This window comes from Malus sylvestris, chromosome 3, assembly GCF_916048215.2.
Source record: "Malus sylvestris chromosome 3, drMalSylv7.2, whole genome shotgun sequence".
In the NCBI taxonomy this organism is placed as follows: Eukaryota; Viridiplantae; Streptophyta; class Magnoliopsida; order Rosales; family Rosaceae; genus Malus; species Malus sylvestris.
Genome location: NC_062262.1, coordinates 21,268,800 through 21,286,656, shown reverse-complemented (window position 1 = coordinate 21,286,656; position 17,857 = coordinate 21,268,800). Strand labels below are relative to the sequence as shown.

At 38.5% G+C, this 17,857-nt stretch overlaps 1 protein-coding gene across 1 annotated transcript; it reads right to left on the bottom strand.

The window, feature by feature from the left end:
* Positions 1-4,548: 4,548 nt before the first annotated feature.
* LOC126615167 (uncharacterized) lies at positions 4,549-6,755 on the bottom strand. The gene is made up of 3 exons (XM_050282930.1): positions 6,582-6,755; positions 4,950-5,106; positions 4,549-4,830 (listed from the first exon to the last, which is right to left on the bottom strand). Exons 2-3 carry the CDS (start codon positions 5,103-5,105, stop codon positions 4,783-4,785), a joined length of 204 nt encoding a protein of 67 aa, XP_050138887.1. The 5' UTR covers position 5,106; positions 6,582-6,755; the 3' UTR covers positions 4,549-4,782.
* Positions 6,756-17,857: the final 11,102 nt, after the last annotated feature.

The following is a 17,857-nucleotide window of genomic DNA, read 5'->3' as shown; positions in this document are numbered from 1 at the left end:
CTGCTATTTGTAGCTTTGGAAAATTGGCTTTTTTCAAAGCATACGGAGCTACAGTGCTCTTTTAATGAAAAGACCCACTATCAGACTGCTTTTTTTTTTCAAAAACACTTTTACAAAAAAATTTACCAAACACTCTGCTGATTTTTTTCACAGCCGCTTATTCTCACAGCAGCTTTTTTTCAAAGCACAGCAATACCAAATCAGCCCTATGTGTAGAGCTACTGATAAGATAATCTTTGGAGCGTGTAAAGTTGATGTAGAAGAAGAGAAACCGGGTTGGTTCCGATTACGGATGGGCAACGGTTATGGCTGACGGGTAACCGTGGTTATTTATCCATAACCGTTTATTCTCATACCCGCATAACCGTTTACTCGTTGGGTAATTATCTAAATGGTTATATCTATCCCCATAACCGTTTATAAACAGTTAACCATACCCATAATCGTGTATCCATTTAACCGTAATCGTTTAGTACCCGTTTACCCATTTATCACTTTTAAACCTGTTTATCCTTTCTTTTTACCATTTACTCCTTTTTCACCCGTCTACGTGTTTTTTTAACAACTTGAAAATTAAAAAAGAAAAATTTGTCGTAATTTTGTTTTTCTAACAATTAAACACAGTTATAAGTATATTTGTCATACATTTCCGCATTTTAATTTTTTAAGTCATTATATCATTCAAATAATTGAAATAATAGTTTACAAACGATATTTTTAACTGTTTGCAATGCAGGTAATATAAAATTTGCTAAGTATTTTTTGGTTACGAAAACTGTTAAAAGACAATATTCTTGGGTTATTTGACTCGAAATGTAAAATATTAACATAATATATATAATGGACCATGAAATTTAAAGTGGTTAAGGAAAACTATATTATATTAGCTATAGAAATCATGTACTATAGTCAATAGCATTGATCTAAGTTTTGTCCGATACGGAACATGGTTTGTATTAATTTTACATATATAAAATAAATAGGTAAATGGTTACCCGTTTATAACTGCAGTTAATACTCATAACCGTCCATTTAAATTTCACGGGTAGACGGTTATACCCGTAATCGTTTATTATCTAAACGGTTACCCATAACTGTAACCGTAAAATTTAAATGGGCGGGTAACTGCGGTTATCCACAACCGATGGGTATTTGCCCATCCCTGATTCTGATTTACTTGCGTACATAGGCTGTCCCATTGCAATTGCAGAGTTGTTGCACCATAATTCTCATAGAAAATTTGCGTTTAGTTCGATCAAGAAAGGAAGAAGAACAAACAAGAATTCACAGTTTCATTTGAAGGCCAATTCAGGGTGCGATAACTGAAGATAACCGACAGACTGTGGTTAAGAATGGTAAGGATTCGTTAGACATATGTCGGGTTGTTAATGGGATGCGGCAGACGAGCGGTGGCTGGGGAGAAATTTTTAATTATTACGGAAACACAGGTGGTACATCGCGTATTTTTATATATGTGGTGAGAACTTTTATTTTTTAAATTACTAACTTTTTAACACACATATCCCACCATTTATAGAGCGACACGTGGTGTACCACCCCGTATGACGGTCACACTGAAAAATCTCTCGTGGCTGAGGTCGAATTGATAGGGACAATGCAGTTGATGCTAATGCTTAAATATGTGGAGAAGGATTATATCCCATCCTTGTCACATCCTGGCTCGGGGCAAATCACTTCCCCGGCCCGCTCCACCACCTGTAGCACGATATTGTCCACTTTGGGCTTACCATTCCCTCACGGTTTTGTTTTTAGGAACTTACGAGCAACTTGATCACCCATCATGGAGGTGCTCCAGCCACCTTCTCACTTAACTTCGAAGTTCCAACGGAATCCAAAGACGGTGAGCTCCCAAAAGGCCTCGTGCTAGGTATGGATGTGAATATACATTTAAGAATTACTCCCATGGGCGATGTAGGATGTTACAATCTTACTCTTAAATATGATGATGCTGGACTCACCACTTTTGATATGACAGAGATATTAATATATATGGGAGTATGATTTTTTTCTCTCCTATTTTCATCCATTTCCATCTCCTCCTCTCACAGTTTTTTTTGTCTTTCTCTCTCTATAAAAAAATCAATACAATATTTGATGTGGCTTAATCGTAACCGTTTAAATAAAAGGGGAGGGAAGGGGAGAGAGACTTAGAGGAGAGAGAATCCTCCTCCTATTATGTATAGCATTGAATTATCAAAATAGTTCATTGTGCGCGTGCCGTGCTGCATGTATATGTGCATTGGTGGGGTCTGTTGTCTCGATTTTGGTGCCTCGTTGATGTCTCCTTCAACCAAATAAGAAGGAGACATAAACAAGACACCAAAATAGGAATAGCAGACCCCTAACTGCGCATTGGTTGTCATTTTCTTGATTTTTGGCATTTTAATGATTTAACAAACTCATTTCTATATATTAAGTTTGAAATTTTTTCTCCTTGGAGATCAGTGGCGACTGCATTAACTTATTAAGTGAATGACTTGTGAGGGTAAATTTCCTTTTCTACTTGAGATAGGTGGGATTAGGCAAATGCTGGTTACCTTGACGCACTAAAACACCTTACAGATTAATTTGAAATAAGGTTACAGTATTACTGTTGCAACTTGAATTAAAACGTCGACTATAATCGCATTACTTGATCTGCTGGTTCGCAGGTAAAATTAAGACGGCGCCCTCGACAAATTTCGATACAGATAGGCTGCAGATAATCCTAAAAAATGAGATTCTTGTTGTAAGCAATCACGTATATGCATGCTTCATGCATACATGCGCAATATGCTGAGAGCCTGAGACATGAGTTTCCATAGTCTATTTGATGCTTAGAGATTTTTTATTATGGTGGCTTGGAAATATACTCCCTGTTTGAAGTAGAGAACAAAGAAAAAAATTGATATGATTATCAAACAAGTGTTAATATTTCTTTTAATTCAAACCATATATTATCACATGTTTGTCAGCTCATTGTTAGCACTTCTTAGCTTTTCATTGTTAAACTCTTTGTAAACTTAATTAGTACATTTGCATATAAAACACAAAAATTATAATATTTAACTAATATTTGTATATCTTTCTTCTTTTGATACTAACTTTAATGATATTTAATGAAGAAATAGACTTTTTAATGTATGTAGTGATTTTTTTTACACATATGAATGTGCAAAGGAGGGTCAGACAACTTTAGAGCCCCACTTCAAAGGCTCACCTAAAGCCCCCCAAATTCTCAAGGCCGGTCCTGATGTCAGGGTGTCACGAGACCATGTCAGGCAAACACAAATTCTAGGAACATGTATTCTATGCCAACCAACCAAACAATAGTCCAACAAGTTATGCCTCCGAAACGATACAGTTAATGCATGGCATTTAGGAACAAGGTATAATACGAGCACCACAATTAAGGGATGGCAAGAGCATCGCCACCACTTAAGGAGTACTTTTAAGCTCCAAAAAAAGGAGTAATTTTTAGGTGTATCTAGATCATGATCACGTAACGTTACTATTCAACTCAAATTATAACACATGAAAGTACCGTTCCGTGGAGATTGAAGGAGGCAAATTTTCTGGCACCAAGTTCTCGCATACATGACGCAGGTGCAACTTTCACCACATTTGTAGTAGGCCGTGTCGGCATCAGGTCCGTCGGTCTTAGTGATGACACATTCGGAATAAGTTTCATTCGTGATTAGTTCAACTCCGACCTACCTTTCAACTTAGACAAATTCGGGAGCCATCCATTTATATTAAATCCAATTCAATCCTATGCACTAAAAGAGACCTTAAAGTCCCTTCGCCTCTCCAACCACCATTGAGAAAGTGTCAGTTTTTTCCACAGCGTAAAAGTATAACAAAAACCTTGGTTAAAAAGTGGGATGCATGGAACTTTGTAAATCTTTCATAAACACCTTTGCAGTTTTAGCAACCTGAGATTATTTTAAACCCTAGTACTTGAGTTTTAGTTTCTACTTTCGTAGTCATTTGATTAGGTAGCGATGCTTCAAATAACACTTGCGTGGCATGCGTAAGAATTAGGAATTATTTGAGTGGAAACACAAAAAGGCGCAGTTTTCAGAGTGGGTATCGAGATATGTGGAGCGATAAGCCGGAATGGCCTGACAATTTGAAGTTAGGGACAAGAGATTCTCTCATGTCACCAACTCATCCCGTGTCGATCATTCATTGGATAGATTATACACCTTTTTGAACATGTAGCAAGATGCCAACGGGACTACAACTTTGGATAAGAGAATCTCTCGCTCGCAGCAGTTTCTTAACAAGATTTTGCTTCTGCTAGTGAAGGGGTAGAATATAATATGACGAAGATGCTGAAGCAGCAGTTAGATTCACCGGAAATATTCTACATATCGGTCAAGCATATGAAAAAATAAGCTGAGAATGTGACACAACTACGAAAAAATTGCCACTCAATTCAAGCAAAGCATACCAAGCGAAATCACCGGAGTAAAAACCAAGTTGATACACATTTCTAAGCATAGAAAATGCATACCAAACGAGGCAACAGTTGAGAAAGACGTCTAATACAAATGACTGAAGTCTTAAGTATATTAAACGAGTGCAGTTTTTATCAAACAGGAAACCCCATTAGCAGAAATTTCAAAAGTAAAAGCTCCCCCTTTCAATGGAAGTACAGAATCTGCTACTAAGCAATTATTAGAGGCCGCAAACAGAAAAAATTCAACACTACCAGAGACTGGGAGCACATAAATCTTCAGACTTTGTCTGCCAGCCAACGGTCATTCCTATGCTGCGTCATTCCTTCTTTCCAATCCCATGTGACATGTTGTAGATCCCTCGTCCCTGGAGAAAATGCCACCAGACCTTACAATTAGATTGCAACAAAAGCAAGGAAAACTATGCTTTTTTTCATATAAAAGACTTACAAAGTCTTAAAAGAAATGAAGTAATTAGAAACTCACAATAAGGAACAATGAAGTAGCAGCTAAAGCAGCTGGAATGGCAACAGACGTAATCTTATCATATGGTCCCTTCAGGTATGTGTGTTTGTGGATGCTTTGGAAAATCTTTTGCTTCTCATAGAGCTGCTCACGTGGTCGGAAGGGTGTTTCTGACATTCTGTATTATAGACATTATTAAAAGGTCATTCTATGAAAGTAACTTCCGAAAACTACATTTCTCCACAGGCGGAAAAATCATATTGTTCTATATTGTAGAGGTTCCAACAAAATCACAACTCAAAATATCAACACCGTGCATAAGCACCACAAACCAGATAGGGGAGGCACAGGGCCTTAATTTCTATATATACCCAAACTACCCCATTAGACCATACGCTAATCCTTCCATAGTCACATTGAAAAAAAGAGAGTAGGGGCAGTTCACCAAATTTGGAAAGAATGGGCTTAATTGGAGTTAATCAACAAACAAAGCTCGGGCTGAATAGCAGCAGTTAGCTTCTTCTAATGTTGGATTTTTAACTAAAAAATGATTCAGCTGACTAACAACCTGAACTTATAGACCAGCAATCGTGGCAACAATACTTGTCTACCATACAATCATTTCAAATGAGTTACGACAACAAATGACCTGGACTTTATTACATAAGATGCCCCAAGTAGAACTGTAACAATTACCCCCAACATAACTCAGGAACAATAGTTCAACATAGAACATATCAGCAAACAATGCTCTAATTTTGAAAACAATTGCATGAAATGAGAAGAATAAAAACAAACGTAAGATTTAAGAAGATTGAAATACATCATCTGACTCCATTCTGTTTATTTCCATGGAACCATTTACATGTAATAATAAAGAATAAAGAAGATTGAAATAAATGAAACAACTAGAAGATCGAAATAAATCATCATGAAACAATCACGCGCAGCTTAATTGAACTGATAATGATGTGAACAGTCTTATGATTAATGCTATCATGCGGGTAATACACGCTTAACCCTAAACTCTACAGTCTAACTAGCACACAAGTTAACTAAAATGGTTATTACTTCTGCATCGTATTTCTCAGCATTACTCCAGAATCCGATTCAAGTTTATGTAGTTATTTGGATGATATGTTTTATGGAACAGATGAAAAAGGAGCTCAAATGATATTCATTTCCCAGGAAAAAAACATTCAAATCCATTTGACAACGATAAAAAAACCGAAGAACAATGCTGCAATCCATCCTTAAAATGGCGCATTTCGCATTTTAAGAAACACTTCAAGAGCAAATATCCATCCGTAAATATTCATGTCAAACCAATCCATTGAAAAAGGCATCAGGCCACACCTATGAAAGATTGGATTCTGACTTCTCTTACCGTAACCGGGATTCGAATCGCAAATGATGCTTTCCTATACAAAGAGACAGTGCAACTATACTAACAAAAATTACAAAATTCATACGGAAAAAACGATTAATTTAGGCAAATTATAAAAACCCAGAAGAATTACTACAATCTTCTATAGCACAGACATCAAATCGACAGTGAATGCTCATAATTACAAGATTTCAGAAATATTTCATGTTTCTCGCCAAAATTTAAACCAAAGGAAAACGGAAAACTTCAAGAAATCTAAACCGTACCTGCAAAACGGCCGGAAAAGTAATGCAGGGGTGGATCGAGAGTGAAAAACGACGGAGGGAGAGTGAAAAACGACGGAGGGAGAGTGAAGCGACTCGAACGGATCGAAATTTGATAGAAATATTTAGGGGCCGACGGAGAAGATAGAGATGAAAAGGAGGAGGCTGCGGGAGTCTGGGGCAAAAAACGAATGCTATTTGTCAACTCTCTATCAGAGGTGGACCCACAAATGTTGGTAGGTTTTAGCTCTATTAAAGAGATAGTAGAAGTTAGAGAAATTTGTAATAATGGTCTCTCAACTTTAATCTAATTGGAGCAATGATCTCTCAATTTTATTTCTATTACCATTGGTTCCTCAACTTATCAAAATGTGCAGCTATGATCATTTTCCTTAACACCAAGGTTTTAAAAGACGCTAAGCCCTAATCGAAGGGAGGGCTGGAGCTTGGCGCCTAGACGGACTAGGCGGATATAATTAAATTTATTATATTTTGTGTATATAAGTGTCTATTTATACTTAAAATATATATAATTTCATCATAAACTACAAAATATAATAGCATATATATTATGAGCTATTGGAACATAATAAAAATATAAGAAACAAGCATATAATGTGCGTTCATTTAAGTATTCAACAAGTCGCTTACAATTTATTGAAAAAGGTAAAACGCAAAATGAAAGTTATCTATTTTCTGTCTAAGTGTGTCGCAACCTAGGTGGGTCTTGGTGGGATAGGTGAGTGCCCAGGCGGTCTAAGCTGGCGCCTCAGAAGGTCTAGACGCTCTTTCTTAATTTTTAAACGCCTAGGCATTAATCGAGATGGTGACCAACTACCTAGTGCCTAGGCGGGGATTTTTCAAACAGTGCTTAACATCGTCAATAAATTCGTTAAATTCAGTCATGTACATGGCACATGAGATTGATTGTAAGGGCAATTAAGGAAACATATTATTTCCCAGGTTGAAGCTCGATACCTGCCCCCAGATTGAAGGCGATACCCATTCACCATCCATTCAAATTCTTAATCATGATCATGAAAATAAGATTCTAATCAAACTCGTCTAGTCATTAAATACATTAAACAAACCAATCCAGTCATAAATTTAAGTCATCAAAATACAATTCGTAAGACCTCCATGTTCTACGACAAACGCAAATTCCAATCTCAAACAAACTTAAAAAGGGCTCCCATTCCCAATTCCCAAAGTACATTGTTCGGCTTCCGAGAAAATGTTGGGAAAATTAAAAAAAATGCTTAAGAAAAGCAAACACTAATTCGCACTGCATGCCAATTGCACAACTGCAACAGCAGTACAACAAATTCCATGAATACTTTAGTTTTAATTTTTTTTTAAATTAGAAGAAAATTGAAAAGGAAATGTTGGGTATTTTTCGAATTTCATTTTTTGGCGAACCAAACAGGACAAAAAGTAAAATGTGAACACAAAATAGAGAAAATGCAAACCTCTGAAATACCCTAAAAGCAGCAAACGAAAACATGTCATTCATTCATTCAGTCATGGAGAAGAAGATGAAATGTGGGAGAGAGAGAGAGAGAGGGATGCGAGTGTAGGCACTTCACGCTTCATTAGCTTCGCGATGTCAGTGGAGACCACCGTCATTGTCCCTATCAAAACTTTCGAAAAGCGAAATAAGAGAGAGAGCTAGTGGTTGTATGTTGTTTTAGAGGAAATAGAGAGAGAGAGAGAGAGAGAGAGAGAGAGAGAGTTGCAGATGAGAAGGAGGAAGAGAAGGAGAAGATGAGAAGGAGAAGATGGCTCTAAGCCCTTTTTTGCGTTTGTCTGAGACACTCCAATCTTTGGCGATGGGTATCGACTTCAACCTGGGAAATAATATGTTTCCTTAATTGCCCCTACAATCAATCTCATGTGCCATGCACATGACTGAATTTAACGCATTTATTGACAGTGTTAAGAAAAATGACCATGGCTGCACATTTTGACAAGTTGAGGGACCAATGGTCATGGAAATAAAGTTAAGGAACCATTGCTCCAATTAGATTAAAGTTGAAGGACCATTGCTACAATTTCATCTAGAAGTTATGGTACAATTAGATGATAAATGTTGTACTACTTAAATAAAAAGGTTAGTATCAAAAAGAGTTGTCACTTCGTACTACGGTCTAGTGGTTGCTTCACTTGTAAATGAGAGGTCTTAGGTTAAATTTTCTATCAATTTGGCTGTTACAGGCAGCGGACCCACTCGCTCATCCAACTGAATTGAGAAATTAATTAAATATTAAAAATTAATTAACTATTTAATTAATAAAAATATAAAAAAAACCCAAACCAAATTCCTATTGTCCATCCACCACTAAACACCCCAAATTCCTATTTCCACCGCCTATCTTCCTCTAGGATCAAAACCTAGTTCTTGTTTCCACCACCAAATTTGTCCCAGTTTCTTGTTTCCTTTGGGATCCACCATCATGGGTTGCATCCGAACAAAACCAGTGAAGAAATTTTCCCGTCGGGTGATCAACCGCTGCTACTGGCGCATGGCCTTTGACTTCACACCAACAACAAGATCCTCGAGAAAGTCGCCATCATCCCCTCCAAGCACCTTCATAACATTTCTCTGAAGCAGATCCAAAAGGCCGGTTTGGCATCGATGAGATATCCATGTGACCATATAGTCTAACAAATGTATGGACCTCTATCCTCAATAGTAAGTGTGCATGAAAAGGTTGGAGTCCTTGAAGCAGGGAATGGAGAGCAGGAAAAGGACTAAGCTAGTGGGGCATTTGACTATAGTAATATGGTTCTTCCGGTCAAGTTTCATGTTGCATTTGTGGAAACCGACATGTCGATATGCCCGTCTCGAAGCATTCATATTTGTTAGAAAATCTATCTTTTGCTCTTGAATGATTGTGTAATAATGTAGTTTGAAAAACCATAATGAAGATGTCAACGGCCAGCAACCGATTGGGCGTAGACTATTGATAGGAACATATTTATGCGACTTAGTTAGCTTGTTCTTGTGCATTTGTGTTGTTATTTCTTAGTTAATTATGTATTTTAAGCTATTTTCATGTGTTTGTAGGTCATAATAACAAAGTTGGCAAGAAAGTGCATTTTGGAGCATTTTAGAGCATTTTTTAGCCAAGATTAGATAGTGCAAGCATGGAGACATGAGGATGGACGTTTTTGAAGATTTGAAGGCTAGAAATCAACATGTGTGTGTGCAAGTGTGTTGACCTACAACTCCAAACATCCATCCACTACACCCATTACATCCACTCATTACCAAACATCTACCCACTACACCCATTACATCCACTCATTACCACAACACTCACCCACTACACCCATTACATCCACTCATTACCACAACACTCATCCACTACACCCATTACATCCACTCATTACAACTCCATACACTCCTCTCCCTAGCCTATAAATACATCCACCCTTCACCATAATTTGGGGGCCATCATCCAAAGACACCACATCATCTACACAACTCTCTCTCCTTCACCATAACTCACCTATATCCATCCACCACCACAAGAGACCATCCATTCACCACTCACACCTTGGTGCCGCATATTTGCAAGGAAGGAGGATTGCTTGGAGTTGTGCTAGTCATTCAATTTGGATTGCTGGAGCATTCTAGGTGTATTCTACTTTGGTATTCAATGTTTAATTTCAATTGTTTCTGTTTAATTGCAAGTATGAGGAACTAAACCTCTTTTGGCTAGAGGAGAATTCGAAACCATGAATATATTTGCAATATGAATTGATTTCTTCCAATTGTGATTTGATAAGTTGTGATTGCAATTCAATTATCTATTTTATTCATAACGGATTTGTGTATGTTTATTAAGGATGCATACTTAGTTTTCATGCATGAATTTGATGCTAGGATATAAATAAGTTTCACCTAATCGTTACAAGTTTATATTCATGAGTAGTGAAGGTTGCTTGTCACAATTGCGTTAATTGAATTCTTGGCAAACATATCATGCATTCATAGTTACAATTGCCTCGTCAACGCTTATGATTTTCATGGAACTTAATGATCTTTAATTGTATCTCTATTATGCATTCATATAGGGGACTTTTAGAGAATGATTTGGGTTGTCGCATGCATTCATCCAATTCAATGAGTAAAGGAAAATCTGAGGGTTAATTTGTGCATCACGGTTAATCTGGGGTGTTGAGCATCATAGTTTATTGAAAAGCAATTGGAGATTGATTTGTATGCAAGTGTGTCATGTGTGGAGAAAGACCTTCTAGCTAGCCCATCATCCATCCAAAACAACCAATTTCGTGCAAATCTGTTTAGTTCTAGTTTCTGTTTTGTTTTACTTTATTTTCGTCCAAAACCCAATCCCCCTTTACTTTAGTGTGTCTAATTAGTTAGAATCTGTTTTAGTTTGTGTTTTTAAGTGTTTTAAGTCTATAGAGTCTAGTTAAGTGTTTTTAAGTTTCTTTTTGTAAGTCAGTTTAGTTTAGATTAGCAATCCCTCCTAATCCCCGGTCCAGAACGATCCCTACTTATACATATACTACAATTGTTAAAAGAGGGTTTAATTTGAGTGCTTAACTTTCATCGCATCAAATTTTGGCGCCGTTGCCAGGGATTAGCAACTTTGCTAATCCCCCGTTGTTTCTTTTTCATGTTTTTTTTGTTTTAGTTACTGACTTTGTTTCTATTTGTGTCTTTTATTTTTACTTATGATATTTGATTTAGTTTTGTTTCCTTGATTTCAAGTACTAGAGAAGTAAGACATGGATTTTGCTACCATTCAAACTCAATTGGCGAAACTTACTTCTCAATTGTCACAATATGCCGAAAGGACCACAATGCAAAGTGTCCCTACAGATGGTGTGTCCTATGGGCAAGGATATCCAACTCATCAATGTTCTCAATTCGCTGCGAATGAAGATGTTTGGGGTTATCAAGGCCATAGCCAATCAGGGGACAACATGTTTTCCAACGCTTACAATTCGGATTGGAGAGATTATTCAGATTACATGTGAGGAGAACCTCAACAATTCCAACAAGATGGGTATTGGCAGCAAGAAGAGGAGTTATATTCAAGACCTATGCAGCCACCACAACAATATGCCCAATTCAATTCAGGTATGTCTTTGGATAATGATATGTTTAATAAGTTACTCACCTCTTTGAACCAGGAAGTAGAAAATGGAAACAAAGAGATGCAAAATCAAGCCAAGAAGACGGGTGAATTGGAGAAGCAAATTGGGTAGATTATGGAGTTCATGGCACAAATTCAAGAGCAAAGTGAACTCTCCAACTCAACTATTGAAAATTTGAAGGAAGATTTTGAAATCCATGATGCTATCACTTTGGGAAGTGCTATGTGTGTGTGTGTGTGTGTGTGTGTGTACTCTATGTGTGTGTGTGTGTGTGTGAAATTGTAAAGTTTTTGTAGAAGACACGTAGATAATAGATACACCTTATTGACCTTTGGTTGAAAATGATTAAAAATGTGTTTTGGCAATGATAAATAATGATGATGATCTCTGCAATGTAGGATTAAGCACAATCATGCGCATACACAAAATGTGGGAGTGTTCAGGGCAATCAAATCGGAACTCAAGAAAGTGTTCGTCCAAAGGCTTTTAAGCGACAAAGCAAGCGGATGAATATATTATGTGGTGCCTTTTGACATGGATGTATTTTATTAATCGTACAATCTTAGGTTATGACTTATAACTTAGCTTTGCACTATGACGTATTTTGGCTAATGTTAACTAGGATTTTGTAAATTATGGAGATCTACTTTGGAATGTGTTGATGCACAAAATCAGCGAGGACTTTGGTATAATAGAAAGTGTCAGGTTTGTGACCTTCGCTTGGTTGCTTCGATCACTAGTGAAGATAAGTACGTAAATGAATAAGGACAGGGAAGCAAACACAAGATGTACGTGGTTCACCCAGATCGGCTACGTCCACGGAGTAGAGGAGTTCTCATTAATTGTGAAGGGTTTACACAAATACATAGGTTCAAGCTCTCATTTTGTGAGTTCTAGTGAATAGTTTAGTACAAAATGACATTAGAGATTATTGTGGGAGAATGATCCCTATTTATAGAAGAGAGTTTCTAGTTTTGTTCTAACATTGACACGTGTCGTGTTGTGATTGGCTTCTGATGTTGACACATGTCGAGCTGTGATTGGCTTCTGATGTCGACACGTGTCGCATTGTGATTGGCCTCCTGGTTGAAGGGAAGCTCTTCTGGGTCCTTGACGGTACAACGTTGACCGGTGCTCAGTAGTTTCGGGATTGGTCAAGTATGGTATAAACAGTGCTCCCCTAAGTTCCCGAGTGAGGGAAGCTCCTCGGTTGGGGACTTGCAAGATCCAAGCCATTGAGTAATCACGAAACTTCTAAGTACTGAAGTGTGGTATCATTTTCACGTGCCTTATCTGTCTCATATGTAGATGTGGCATCTTCTCTGGAAGTACTTTTCCTCCATCCATGAGTGGTATCTTTAACCGATGAAGATGCACAAGGTAATGTATCAATTTCACTTGAAGCTTACTTGTAGTTTCGGGCTTGGTCAAGTGCGATACAAACCCTATAGTAGGAGTCCCCCAAGTCGCCGAGCTAGGAGATCTGCCGAAAGAGGTGACAGACAAGGTAAGCAGTCAAACTTCCAAGCAAGCAACCCAGGATCGGAGGTTCGACTTTGGCTTCCGGTTGATTGTTCTCCTTCTCTTGTCTCTCATTCAGCTGCCAGGATAAGGAGAAGCAAATGGAGAAGAGATGATATGAGATACTTTTGCTTTTGAAGAAGTAACTTTCCACAAGCTTATTCTTGAACTGTGCTGGAGGGTTTTCTGGTTCCCTTCAGAGTATAAGGCCAACTCAAGAATTTGAGGGTCAAAACAAGTCCATCAAATCTAGAGTACGTTCGACCTTGATGATATGGGATACTTTTTCTGTTGACGGAATAATGAATGTGGTATGGAAAGGTGTCGTGCTGTAGTGATCTGTTTCAGCTCACCGTTGAACCTTCTGCTTCAATCTTTTGCATGGCAGAAATGGTGTGCAACCTTTGCATTTAAATGGTCATTCAGAATATTCCTTCATAGTGACTCATCCACTCTTGGCAGCTTCAGTGTAAAGAGCCAATATCTGATCAACTGTCATGAGGTATGTGCCGGTGGAATTCATGACCTTGACAGCAGTTGAGGATGAGTTCTCGAGAGCAATGCTAAGTAAGCAACCAGGCAAAGGTCTCAGGCAGTCAGTTCCAGATTGGAGGTTTGATTTCAGGTTCCGACTGACTGTTCTCTTTCTCTTTGTCCTGCAGGTGTGGACAAGGACGAAGACAAGGACATGGAGAAAGCATGATATGGGATACTCTTGCTTTCGACCCTGATGATATGAGATACTCTTGTTCTTGGTGTGGCTTATTTGCTGAGGTATTATCGGGGGGAAATAAAGCTGAGTATTTCGAGAGGTTATGTTGAGGGTGCATTCTCGAATGCGAGAAAGGGTTGAGCATTTTTGCAGGTTTGCCTGTCCGTTGAGGAGGGAGGTCAATGTATATAGGGATTTCCCAATAACAAGTAGTAATGCTATTCCTTTACCCTTCTTGGTCACAGCAATGTAGTGGGAGCTGCCAGCTTCACGTGTTTTAACTTTGTCAGAGCACTTTGAAAAAGTGGTATGTGGTATCTGGAAAGCTAATGTTGCGTGTGAAGATTACAGACAAGCTTTATCTAAGGAAATCTGGCTCTCGAAGTTCTGAGAGCTGTGCATCTTCGATTTTCGAACAAGCAATCCCGTCGGGGATCTGGCTCTCGAGATTCGGAAAGCGGTGCCGCTTTGGTTTTTGAGAAAGTAATTATGTTGGGAGTCTTTTCTCGAATGTGAGTAAAGGTTGGACGTTCTTGCCAGCCTGTCTTGCCACAGAACACGGAGGTCGACACACATAGGGACTTTCCAATTGTCAAGCAGTGGTGATGTTCCTTTACCCTTGTGGGTAATAGTAGGGTAGCTGGAACTTCGAAATTCTCGCGCCTAAACTTTGTCAGAGATCTTTGGCAAAGTTATATATGGTAACCGAGGAGTTGATGGTGCGTGTGGAGAGTGGTGATTGAACAGCAAGATTCGCGTGCTTTCTACTTCACCAGAAATCTTCGACAGATTGCCCGTAATTTCCGCAAAGCTGAGTGTGCATGTGACAGGTGCTGACGAGGCTGAAAAAGCAGGTGCTTCTTCGATTTCTGAGATCGGCCCTCGTGGTCTCTAAGTAGCCCAGCTTTTGAGAAAGGAAGCGCCTCTTTGATTTTTGAGATCAGCCCTCGTGGTCTCTAAGCAGCCCAGCTTTTGAGAAAGCAAACGCCTCTTCGATTTCTGAAGCTCTGTCGAGTGCAGATTTTTATAGAGGCTGGCATTAAGTTCCACAGCATACTTGAATCTCCACCAGTAGAAGCTCCCTTCTTGCACTTCTAAGATTTTGATTTGTCTGACCTCTTCCCTCTTCAACACCTTTGAAAATGTCTGGCCCCTCCGACCGTCGTTTTGACTTGAACCTTGGAGAAGAGACAGCCACGCCTTCTCCAGACAACATATGGCGGCCATCCTTCATATCCCCTACTGGTCCTCTTACCGTTGGGGATTCTGTGATGAAGAATGATATGACCGCTGCGGTGGTGGCCAGGAACCTTCTCACTCCCAAAGATAACAGACTACTTTCCAAACGGTCTGATGAGTTGGCTGTTAAGGATTCTCTGGCTCTTAGTGTTCAGTGTGCAGCTTCTGTGTCTAATATGGCCCAACGCCTATTTGCTAGAACCCGCCAAGTTGCCTATTTGCTAAAACCCGCCAAGTTGAATCATTGGCTGCGGAAGTGATGAGTCTCAAATAGGAGATTAGAGGGCTCAAGCATGAGAATAAACAGTTGCACCGGCTCGCACATGACTATGCTACAAACATGAAGAGAAAGCTTGACCAGATGAAGGAATCTGATGGTCAGGTTTTACTTGATCATCAGCGGTTTGTGGGTTTGTTCCAAAGGCATTTATTGCCGTCGTTTTCTGGGGCTGTACCGCGTAATGAAGCTCCAAATGATCAACCTCTGATGCCTCCTCCTTCTGGGGTTCTGTCCAGTACTGAGGCTCCGGATAACCACCCTCCGGTGCTTTCTCTTTCTGGGGCTCTACCGACTGCTGAGACTTCCCCTGAGCAACCTTTGTGAAGGCTCCCTCTTGTTTGTTTATTTTGATTCATGTATATGTACATATTTGTAACTTATCAGAAATATCAATAAACAAGATTTGCTTCATTTCAACGTATTGTGTTAAATACACCAAGGCCTTCTTCACTAAGTTCTTTGAATTTTTCCTTTTGTTGAAGCTTGTATGTTGAAACTTTGTGAGTGAAGCATGTAGGTTGAGATAGTGCTCCCTTAATTTCCCGAGTGAGGAAAACTTCTCGTTTGGAGACTTGAAAAATCCAAGTCACGAAGTGGTCGTGAGACTTCCGAGTATCAAGGTGCAGTAGCATATGGTAGGAGTCCCCCAAGTCTCTGGTCGAGGGAGTTGACGAATGAGGCATTTCCTTTCTAAGTGGTAGCCCAAAACTCCTTCTTCATATATATTTGTTATGAAAGTTGTTAGGCCCAAAGAAGATGAGGCCTAGGCAATATTTTTTTTTTTTTGGATTTTTTTTTTTTGGATTGATTTTTTTTTTTTTTTGAATTTTCGAATTTCCGAAAAAATAAAAATTAAAAATAATATATATATATATTTAAAAGCTTTGGTGTTGAAGCTTTGTAGGTGAAGCTTTGAGGTTGAAGCTTTGTTGGGCATCATGAATTAATTTTGCTTCACACTATCTTGATGAAGAGTGTGTGAAGCTTTTATATGTTTTGGTGTTGAAATTTTTTATTGTAGGTGAAGCTTTGGGGTTGAAGCTTGATAGGTGAAGCTTTGGTGTTGAAGCTTTATAGGTGAAGCTTTGGTGTTGAAGCTTTATAAGTGAAGCTTTGGTGTTGAAGCTTTATAGGTGAAGCTTTGGTGTTGAAGGGTTGAAGCTTTATAGGTGAAGCTTTGGGGTTGAAGCTTTATAGGTGAAGCTTTTGTTGGCACCATAAATTAATTTTGCTTCACACTATCTTGATGAAGATAGTGCAAAGCTTTTGAGATTGATATTTGTCCTCCATTGATGAAGCTTTTGTTGGCACCATAAATTGATTTTGCTTCACACTATCTTGATGAAGATAGTGCAAAGCTTTTAAGATTGATATTTGTCCTCCATTGATGAAGCTTTTGTTGGCATCATAAATTGATTTTGCTTCACACTATCTTGATGAAGATAGTGCAAAGCTTTTGAGATTGATATTTGTCCTCCATTGATGAAGCTTTTGTTGGCACCATAAATTGATTTTGCTTCACACTATCTTGATGAAGATAGTGCAAAGCTTTTGAGATTGATATTTGTCCTCCATTGATGAAGCTTTTGTTGGCACCATAAATTGATTTTGCTTCACACTATCTTGATGAAGATAGTGCAAAGCTTTTGAGATTGATATTTGTCCTCCATTGATGAAACTTTTGTTGGCACCATAAATTGATTTTGCTTCACACTATCTTGATGAAGATAGTGCAAAGCTTTTGAGATTTGTAGTTGTGTTCCATTGATGAAGCTTTGTTGAATTTCCCAATTTCCAATTTCCTCTTTTTTTTTTTTTTTTTTTTTTTTTTTTTTTTTTTGGGAAAACTAGAAATTTGAAAATGTGGGAGAGACAACGTATACAAATTTTGCTTCCATACTGTTAAACGAGGGATTGTGATGCAAGCCACATCTTGTAGTAGTCGAAGGTTTGGATGAACCATATAAATTGAATTTGCTTCGAACAGTCTTGATCAAGAGCGTTTGAAGCTTTCTATGAGTTGTAGTGTTTGCATTGTTACAGAGGAGAAATGTCTGAAGTAGATGCAAGAGGGCTGAAGAGCTTGATCTTCGTATACCATGCACTGAAGCCATTGTTGGCTTGCAATAAGACTTTGTTGGTGACTATAGCTCTTGTTAGGCATAAGTGCTCCCCTAGTTGAGTTGTAAAGCTTGATGTTTTTTGATTATTTGTGAATGCTAGGAGTTCACATGTACAAGTTGTACCACTCGTCTTCTGGTTAATGGAATGAATGGTAGGTTGCTTTCATCACTTGGTTGGTGGTACGAATGTGAATTCCTTAATCACCTTTCATCACATTTCATCACCTGGTTGGTGACATGAAGGAGAGTACGCGTTGTACATTTCATCACCTGG